This window comes from Papio anubis, chromosome 7, assembly GCF_008728515.1.
Source record: "Papio anubis isolate 15944 chromosome 7, Panubis1.0, whole genome shotgun sequence".
In the NCBI taxonomy this organism is placed as follows: Eukaryota; Metazoa; Chordata; class Mammalia; order Primates; family Cercopithecidae; genus Papio; species Papio anubis.
This window is the reverse complement of record NC_044982.1, coordinates 113,481,063-113,491,015: the sequence shown is the minus strand read 5'-3', so window position 1 is coordinate 113,491,015 and position 9,953 is coordinate 113,481,063. Positions and strand designations below refer to the sequence as shown.

At 52.0% G+C, this 9,953-nt stretch overlaps 1 protein-coding gene across 1 annotated transcript; it reads right to left on the bottom strand.

The window, feature by feature from the left end:
• Positions 1-557: 557 nt before the first annotated feature.
• On the bottom strand, positions 558-1,303 carry LOC101008272 (60S ribosomal protein L36a-like). The gene has a single exon (XM_009210662.3). It carries the CDS (start codon positions 1,251-1,253, stop codon positions 936-938), a length of 318 nt encoding a protein of 105 aa, XP_009208926.1. The 5' UTR covers positions 1,254-1,303; the 3' UTR covers positions 558-935.
• Between the last annotated feature and the right edge of the window lie 8,650 nt (positions 1,304-9,953).

Sequence of the window (9,953 nt, the reverse complement as noted above, 5' to 3'; positions counted from 1 at the left end):
TTTCTAGGTATCCTGTGGGTACCACAGAGGTTATGCACACTCTGGCATAGTAAGCCAGGCAGAGTGGTCTGAGGGAAGGGAGTGGGGATGGGGGAAGGGGTAGAAGAGAAGGTGGGGAAGGAAGTAGGAGGAGGGACTGAGGGGGAGATGGAGAAAGGGAGGAGGAAGGAGGGAAGGAAGGAAGGGGGAGCACGGAGGGAGGGGAAGGGGAGGGAAGGAAGAAAGGAAGGAAAGGGGAGGGAGAGAGGAAGGGAAGAAGGGAAGTGGGGAGGGAGGGAGGGAAGGAAGGAAGGTTGGTTGCCGGCCATGGTTGCATGTGTGTGCCTGGCTGGTTCTGTGTCCCTCTGTGTGTGTGCACGCATGTGCTCACATGTGCATGTGTGCATGAGTGCAACAGTTTTTTCTCCTTGGTCCTCTAAGTTCCTGTGAGTCCTGCCGGGCCAGGAAGTCTCCATTTGGGGCATGGCATTGGGATCCCGGTCAACAGCCCTAGACTTGTCCACAGGCACTGGGGGTGGGTAGGAGGGTTGGAAAGGCAACGGGGAGGGGTAGGAGGGGTGAAGCCTTCAGGCTTGGGGTGGCTGGGAGGGACAGTGAATGCCCCAGGCGGGCCTATACCCTGGGGGGCTCTCTTGGTTATTCCAGGCCAGATAGTCCTCAACACACATGTGTACTCCAGGCTGCACGGCCCAGCTGGGATCCTTCCCCACCCCTTAGGCTTACTTTCTCTAGAAGCACTGGGCATTGCTGTGCCCATTCTGCACTGGGTTCTTCATATTCACAGTCAGTTGATCTGCCTGATTATCCCATGATGTGGTTAATGGGTTATCCTCATTTTTTTTTTTAAAGAATATCACTGTATTTATTTTCCTACAGGTAATTTTTCTATGGCTTCAACATTTTCTCTTCAAATTAAAAGAAAAATTTCCCAAAGTTTAGAACTGGATCACTTGGCCCTTTCTCTTATCTCCTTCCAGTTCAAAATGCTTGCATCTCTTAATGGCCAACATCCTCTTGGATCTGCAGGTAGGCTCAACACATTCCAGCCTTAGCACAATCTTCTTTGTGGTCTTAGCCTTCTTCCGGAAAATTGGCTTTGTCTGTCCGCCACAGCCACTCTCCTTCGGATCATAGCGCCTCTTTCCCTGGGCATACAAGGAATCCTTGCCCTTCCTATACTGTGTCACTTTGTGAGGCTGATGCTTACCACACTTTTTACAGAAGGCGCTTCGGGTTTTAGGTACGTTGACCATCTTTGCAGCAGGGCTGTTTTGTCTATATGATGAAAACAAGAAACAGCGTCCAAGACCTTTACCTCGCACAGCTCTCCCCTAACAGGAAAGGGCCCCCCCCTTTTTTTTTGAGACAGAGTCTCCCTCTGTTACCCAGGCTGGAGTGCAGTGGCATAATCTCAGCTCATTGCAACTCTACCTCCTGGCTTCAAGTGATTCTCCTGCCTTAGCCTCCAGAGTAGCTGGGACTACAGGCGTGCGCCACCATGCCCGGCTAATTTTTGTATGTTTAGTAGAGACGGGCACTCGCCATGTTGGCCAAGCTGGTCTTGAACTCCTACCTCAGGTAATCCACCCACCTTGGCCTCCCAAAGTGCTGGGATTACAGATGTGAGCCACCACGCCTGGCCATCCTCATTTTTTTTTTTTTTGAGACAGGATCTTACTCTGTTGCTCTAGCTGGTGTACAGTGGTGTGATCATGGCTCACTGCAGCCTTGACTTCCTGGGCTTAATGATCCTCCCATCTCAGTCTCCTGAGCTGGGACCACAGGCACATGCCACTACCATACCCAGCTAATTATTATCATTTTTTTGCCAGGGGGAGATGGGGTCTTGCTATGTTGCCTAGGCTGTCCTTGAACTCCTGGGCTGAAGCAATCCTCCCACCTCGGCCTCCCAAAGTGCTGGGATTACAGGCGAAAGCTACCTTGCCTGGACTTATCCTCTTTTTTTTTTTTTTTTTTTTTTTGAGACGGAATCTTGCTCTGTCACCCAGGCTGGAGCACAGTGGCGCAATCTAGGCTCTCTGCAAGCTCTGCCTCCCGGGTTCACGCCATTCTTCTGCCTCAGCCTCCTGAATAGCTGGAACTACAGCCACCACACCCGGCTAATTTTTTGTATTTTTAGTAGAGATGGGTTTTCACTGTGTTAGCCAGGATGGTCTCGATCTCCTGACCTCACGATCTGCCCGCCTCGGCCTCCCAAAGTGCTAGGATTACAGGCGTGAGCCACCGCGCCCGCCCTCATTTTTTATATCTGTGTAAACTGAGCCCCAGAGAGATGAAGTGACTTTTGCCTAAGGCAGCACAGCTAAGAAGTAGCAGAAGCAGGATTTGAACCCAGGAAGACAGGGCACCAATCTCAGCTCCCAGCCCCTTCAGCACAGAGTGAGGGTCCCATGCCTTCTACTCCACCTCACCCTTCCAGCCTCAGGAGCACATTCACAAGTACAGGGAGGGCCCCTCTTCTGTTCTGTGAGGCCTGCATCAACTTGTCATGGGGTGGGAAGCCCAGCTCCCTGGTGGAATCACATCAGGTCATAGTGACAGAGTCCTGGCTCCCCAGGGACTGGCTCCCAGCCACAGCTCTGGGGGCTGGGATAGCACTCTATACCACTGAACCTGCAGCACAGGGCCAGCCAGTCATGGAGCCCCTGAAATCCATTGGTGCACTGGGGGCCAGAGGGCTTGCAGGAGTGGATGAGAGGTGGCTCAGCCTTGGGTAGGCCCTGGCTGAGAAATAAAGAGGCCGTTCATGAGCGCAGATGTGGTTCCGGTTGGCTGGGCCCCAGGGAGCCTGAGCAGGCCTTTCTTGTCTGAACCCAGATCTACTTCTTGGGTTCGTCAGCATTCCCTACCGCTGCCCTCAGCCCCGCAGCCTGGCCAAGCAGTGGGAGCAGCCTCTCAGGTTGCCCTGAATGCCTTCGCGGGCCTTTTGCCTTCAGGAGTTGCGTGCTGCACCTTCTGGAAACAAACAGGGACCATGATACCAGGCGGGGCTAGGCTGCCACTCCTGCCCTCCCCCTGGCTGCAGTCAGATGTCAGCGTGCAGCACTGGGGGTGTGGGTCACAGGAAGGCCCTGTGGGCCTCTGGAGGGTTCTGCTCAGGAGAAACATCATGGGCAAGGAGGACTGTGCAGAGGCCGCAGGTGCCCCTCCGATGGCCTGTTAGAGATGGGGAGCTGTGGAGGTTTCTGTGTCCCTTCCTTTTAACTGAACAATCCCGGCTGGACACAGTGGCTCACGCCTGTAATCCCAGTACTTTGGGAGGCCGAGGCAGGTGGATCACCTGAGATCAGGAGTTCGAGGCCAGCCTGACCAATATGGTGAAACCCTGTCTCTACTAAAAATACAAAAAAAATTAGCTGGGCATGGTGGTGGGCGCCTGTAGTCACAGCTACTTGGGAGGCTGACACAGGAGAATATCTTGAACCTGGGAGACGGAGGTTGCAGTGAGCCGAGATCTCACCACTGTACTCCAATCTGGGAGACAAAGTGAGACTCTCTCTCAAAAAAAAAAAAAAATTGAACAACCCCTTTCCAGGACTTTTGTCCCCATTAGGAGTGTCCTGTTGTGTTCTCTGGCTACTGCCCCAGAATTAGGTTAGGAATGGGGACAGAACTGGGCCTGGGAGCTGGGATTAGAATGGGCTGGGATTGGGATGAAGATGGGCTAGTCTGGGCTGGGCACAGCTGGGGATGGGGGTGGCAGGCTTGAAAGCAGAGGGTTTTACTGGAACCACTGTCTATCCCCTGCCCCCTCTGCATTGAGCCTGTCAACCTGAATGATGAGATTCAGGCAACATGATTAAATACTGAGTTTATTGGAGTGCAAAGTTTGACGAGGGCATAGGCTCCAAAAAAATGGGGTCCAAAGTGCTCTGAAGTGAAGAGATTTGAGGGTCATTTATATAGGCAAGGATGTAAACAGGATTACATCATTTTTCACACATAGTTACAGCAATTGATTGCTTATAGGCAGTGTTTCTTTTTTGGGAAAAGTATATTTGATATTCCACATTAAGGATATAATAGTCAAGGGGTCTTTCATCTCAGTCAAGGGGTCTTCTATCTCAGGGACATCTGGTCTAAGCCAGGAACAAGGAAGGAAATTAATTTATAACAAAAGGTCAGTAATTAAGAGGTCAAGCTCTGTGACAGTCTCCAAAGGCAATCTTCCTCAGAGCCTAGTAACTGTTATTTTCATTCTTGTTGTTTTGTTTGTTTTGCTTTGTTTTTGTTTTTGAGACAGGATCTTGCTCTGTCTCCCAGGCTGGGGTGCAGTGGCGCAATCACAGCTCACTGAAACCCTGACCTCCTGGGCTGGGCTGAAGCAGTCCTCCCACCTCAGCCTCCTGAGTAGCTGGAACTACAGGTCTGCATCACCACTCCTGGCTTCTCTCTCTTTCTTTCTTTCTTTCTTTCTTTCTTTCTTTCTTTCTTTCTTTCTTTCTTTCTTTCTTTCTTTCTTTCTTTCTTCCTTCCTTCCTTCCTTCCTTCCTTCCTTCCTTCCTTCCTTCCTTCCTTCCTTCTTTCTTTCTTCTCTTTCTTCCTTCCTTCCTTCCTTTCTTCCTTTCTTCCTTCCTTTCTTTCTTTCTTTCTTTCTCTTTCTTTCTTTCTTTCTTTCTTTCTTTCTTTCTTTCTTTCTTTCCTTCCTTCCTTCCTTCCTTCCTTCCTTCCTTTCTTTCTTTCTTTCTTTCCTCTTTCTTTCTTTCTTTCTTTCTTTCTTTCTTTAACTTTCTTTCTTTTGTTTCCTTCCTTCCTTCCTTCCTTCCTTCCTTCCTTCTTTCTTTCCCTCCCTCCTTCCTTCCTTCCTTCCTTCCTTCCTCCATTCCTCCCTTTTTCTTTCTCTCTTCCTTCCTTCCTTCCTTCCTTTCTGTCTGTCTTTTTCTTCTTCCTTTCCTTTCCCTCCCTCCCTCCTCCTCCCTCCCTCCCTCCCTCCCTCCTCCCTCCCTCCCTCCTTCCTTCCTTCCTTCCTTCCTTCCTTCCTTCCTTCCTTCCTTTTGGTAGAGACAGGGTCTCACTATGTTACCCAGGCTGGTCTCAAACTCCTGAGGCTTCAGCAGTCACCAGCCGTTCTCCCAAAGTACTAGGATTACAGTTGTGAGCCACTGCACCTGGCCCCTAATAACTTGTAGAAGCCCCAAACAGATGATCCAGTTCCTTCAGAAGCCTTTGGAAAAATGGCAGACTGAGGAGGTGGTTTTGGCTTTCTGGACTTCACAGAACTTCTTCCCAGAGAAGGGAAAGCAGACTTCAGCCCCACATTGTTGGGAATAGGCCCCCAAATCTGGCCATAAACAGGCCCCAAAACTGGCCATAAACAAAAAATCTCTGCAGCACTGAGATACTCGTGATGGCCATAATGCCCATGCTGAAGGTTATTGGTTTACTGGAATGAGTGCAAGGAATACCTGCCCCACCCAGAGCAGAAAACCGCTTAAGGCATTCCTGAACCACAAACAATAGGATGAGCAATCTGTGCCTTAAGGACGCGTTCCTGCTGCAGATAACTAGCCAGAGCCCATCCCTTTGTTTCGGCCCATCCCTTTGTTTTAGTAAATCTATAATCTAGAGAAACAATGCTTATCACTGGCTTGCTGTCAATAAATATGTGGGTAAATTTCTGTTTGTGGCTCTCAGCTCTGAAGGCTGTGAGTACCCTGATTTCCCACTCTGCACTCTATATTTCTGTGTGTGAGTCTTTAATTCCTCTAGCGCTGCTGGGTTAGGGTCTCCACGACTGAGCTGGTCTTGGCACCACATCTTCTCAGAGTCCTGCCTGCTTCTTAGGAATTGGCCTGAGGAAGGAGGAACACGGGTTGAGGCTTACTGCCTGCCGGGCCTGATCCAGTGGCATTAGAACACTGGGCACCTGACCCCACCACAAACTTGGGGACACAATTCATCATCCCATAGTCAAAGACCCTGGAGCTCAGAAAGGTTAAGAAGCTTGCTCCAAGTCCCACAGCCAAGAGTGGCAAGTTGGGATCTGGGCCTGGATTAGGTGGCTGGTGCTGATTTTGTCACCAGAGTATCCCTAAGAAGGCAATGCTAATCCAAGCAATGAGACACTGACAGAGGTTGTCAGCACCAGGAAAGTGACACCGTGGTTTCCCAGCAGTGAGACTTTTCTGGAAGGAGTTAGAGACCCATGCTGGGGTCAAGCGCTGCTCCAGCCAAGCCTCCTCCCCAGCTGCAGGGCATTTGCCTGGCTCCTGCCACTGGGGTTCTAATCTCATGACTGGCCTTGGCTCAGGGTCAGCCCCAAGATGCCTTTCAGTCTGGGGGCTGTGGTCAAGGCTGACTTCCGGCCTGTCTGGGTCACCTGCACCTCTCACCTGTGCTGTTCACACTGGTTCCCTGGGCCCGACCTATGTTCCCTCCACCAAGCCCAAGCTCACCTTCTGCCCTGTGCCACCGTTGCTGGCTTCCCATCAGTTGCTCTGTTGCTCACCACACCACCCACCTCTTGCCATCATCTCCGGAAGCTGGGGGCTGTGACCATTCTTGTTCCAATGTTAAAGATGGGGAATCTGAGCTCAGCAAGAGGAAGCCTCAACCTCCCCTTACCCCAGAGCCACTCCACTGTGACACGGTGCCCATACGTCCCCTGCCAGCACCTCACCTCTCCTTTCCTTTCTTGGCAGGAGGCTCTCTCTGACCCCACCAAACAGGCTGTCCCCTACCCACTGCTCTCAGCTCTGGCAGCCTCTCCAGCCAGAGCCCATAATCCAGCCACTTGCAGCCTACCATGGGCTGGGTTGGGGGGCATTCTACTGTCTTCAAGAGCTGAGGGACTGTCAGGTGAAAGATGGATGCCAGGGACTGAGGGGTCATTGGGGGGGATGCCAGAGAGAGCCAGGAGGCCCCGGATGGAGGCCTGAAGGGATAAGCCGAGCTTTCTAAATCCCTGGCTGTGCCAAAGCCACCCACAGGGACTTTCCGTTACTGACCTAACCTCAACTGGATTTGGGCATCCTCCTGGCTTCCCCAGCCGGCCAGGGCGTACCAACTAGGCAAAGATGGCTGAGGAAGGTGTGTGTGGAGCTGACACGGGGGCCCCGGGACTGCCGGAGAAGCCTTGTCCTGGGTGGGGACCCTCTTCTCCCTGCTCCTTACCCAATTCCCTGGGGGATTCTTTGGTTCCCCTGCCCTATGCTGGGGTGCAGACAGGCCACCTGAGGCCTTGCCAGCCTGGACTTGCTCCAGCTCTGGGCCTTGAGGTCATGGAGACCTCCTGAAACCCTCCCCAGGGGAGCTCTTCACAGGCAGACAGGCCCGATAAGGTGCTAATTACTGAACTAATTGGAGCCTGAGCTACAGATGGCCTGGTTGACAGGAGGTGGGGACTGCTGGAGCAGAGGGGGCTGCGGAATAGGGTCTGGAGGGAGGATGAGGGAGCCCAGAGCTGGTGCAGGGTGGGCTGTGTTTGTTCAGGAGTTATTGATTTATTAGCAATGATCAGCTCTTTGAAATGCGTTCTGGTCTCCTCCATATCTCTCCTGGCCCTGGGTTTCTCTCTGGGAAAAGATCGGTGTTCTGAAGCCACTGCTTGCTGGGAGGGGTTCATCAAGAACTCGGGGGCAGAATGTTCTGCTCTGGTGAGTGACCCGAGCCAGAGGGAGGCCCACGGCCTGTCCTGAGGATTCCAGGCCTGCTGCAGCCAGCAGACATGGCACCGGGTGGTCTTGGAGATGGCCTGTGATAACACAGTGACACCACTGAGCCGGGTCACCTTGGAGGGTTCTGGGGCTCACCCCACACCTGGCTCTTTTGGACTTTGGCCTGCTCTTGCTCCTCTGTGAATAGCTGGTAAGGGGCCAATGACTCTAGAGGATTCACAAATTTAAGATGAGACTGTCTGCTCCCTGGAATGAGGGTAGGGGAGCTAGGGAGTCTACCTTGCTGCATCCAGAAAGGAAAAGCCTAGCACCCTCTCCCCTCCCCCAGACTTCCTTCTTCACAGCCCACCCTTCTGGCACAAGTCATTCTTAGCACCCTGGACCCAGGGAAGACTTTGGTCACATTGGGCCAGGCCCCAACTCTCAGCAGGGTAGCATGTGGCTGTCACTCACCCATCTCTAGCCCCACTGGCTCCCCAGGGCTCCTGGCACACTGCACTTTCTCTGGTCTTCAGACCTTTGTCTGGCTGCCTCCAGCTCTGCCCCCCTGGACTGCCTTCTGCCTAGTCAAGTCCTCTCCACTCCACAGGCAGGCTCCGGGTCCATCTGCATCTCAGGCTGTGCAGTGACCTTCTGCCTGACCTTCTGCAGCATCCCCTGCCCCCGCTCCTCCACACTCCACACGTGGCCCAGGACCCATTCTGTAGGTTATGAAAGCTGGGAGGCTAACCCCCTACCCACTCTGAAGGCTTGTCTACCTCTCTCCCAGAATGCTCTGAGAACTGAATGAAGTGATGGATAGGAGAGGACCGTGGCAGTAACCGTGACAATTGCTCCAATTGTATGAGTGCCTATTTCTGAGCCAGACATGGTGCTATGTACTTTCTGCACAGGTCTCCTCATAGTAACCCTACAGGGCTGGAAGTTTTCCTATACCCACTTCTCAATGAGGACACTGAGGCTCAGAGAGGCCACGCAACTGATTCAAAGTCACACAGTTCCTAAGTGACAGTCTGGGGACTCCAAAGTCACCATCTCTCACAATGGGAAGGGGGTTGTTGTTATTTTTTTGCCAGCCTGTTTCCTTCCTGCTTTCCCCTCCCTCCCTGCCTGCCATCATCTGCCTGGTGAGTTTGCATCACTCCTAGAGCCCAGGGGTCCAATTAGGGGACTCCCCCAGGGAAGCTGACTGAGGCAATCCCTGCCCCAAGGGGGCCTCCCTGAGCTGAAGTTTTAATTAGTCATCACTGCTCTTCCTGAAACTCTGACCTGCCCATGGCTCTACCATCCCAGGCTGGCCCTGTGGCAGGAGGCAGGAGGCAGGAGGCAGGACTGGCGTTCAACCCAGCTGCACAGCAGAAGCTGCCCTGGCAGAGCAGAGAGATGTGGCTGGGCTTCCCTCCCACACGGCTCTCTGCATCCACCTCAGCATCACCTCATTTAATTCAGTAAATGGATTACAAAATAAATGGACTAAGTGACTTCATCCATTAAATATATGAAATACATTAAATGAGCTAATATTTGTGAAGCATTTTAAACAGTGCCCAGTACATAGTAAAGACTAGGAGTGTTTGTTAAATCAAAAAAACAAGTCAGCAGAGATGAGGGGAACAAGGTACCGCATAGGACCCAGAGCTATTTTTGGACATAAAGATGGCACATTCCTGGGTCGCTTGGCAATGGTGGGTGGCCCATGTGTGGGCGGTCAGCATCTGTAATCCTGCCCCTGCAATGTGGGAAGCTTGGGGTGTGCAGGGAGGGAATGGATGGGTATGTGCCAGGCACTGCACTGAGCATTCATGCCCTGCAAGCCGTCTTAAGAGATGGGGTTAGAATCCCATTTTTCAGAGGAGATGATCAAGGTTCACAGAAGCAATCAACACGTCCACAGCCAGCATGGTGGCTCACGCCTGTAATCCTAGCACTTTGGGAGGCCAAGTCAGGAGGTTTGCTTGAGGCCAGGAATTTGAGACCAGCCTGGTCAACATGGCAAAACCCCATCTCTACAAAAAAATTAGAAAAATTAGGTGGGCGTGGTGTGGTGATGCACACCTGTCGTTCCAGCTGCTTGGGAGGCTGAGGTGGGAGGATCACTTGAGCCCAGGAAGTGGAGGTTGCAGTGAGCTGAGATCGCACCATTACATTCCAGCCTGAGCAATAAAGCCAGACTCCATCTCAAGAAACAAAAAACAAAAACAAAAACAAAAAACAAAACATGTCCAAGAAAGCATAACCCCGAGAGGTAGGGCAGGATTTATTGTTTATTGTCATTATTATTTTTAGTTTTCTTTCTGTTTGCTTGTTTTTGTTTAG

Coding starts and splice junctions, on each gene's coding strand:
- LOC101008272 (XM_009210662.3), bottom strand. CDS start 1,253: ATGGTCAACGTACCTAAAACCCGAAGCGCCTTCTGTAAAAAGTGTGGT.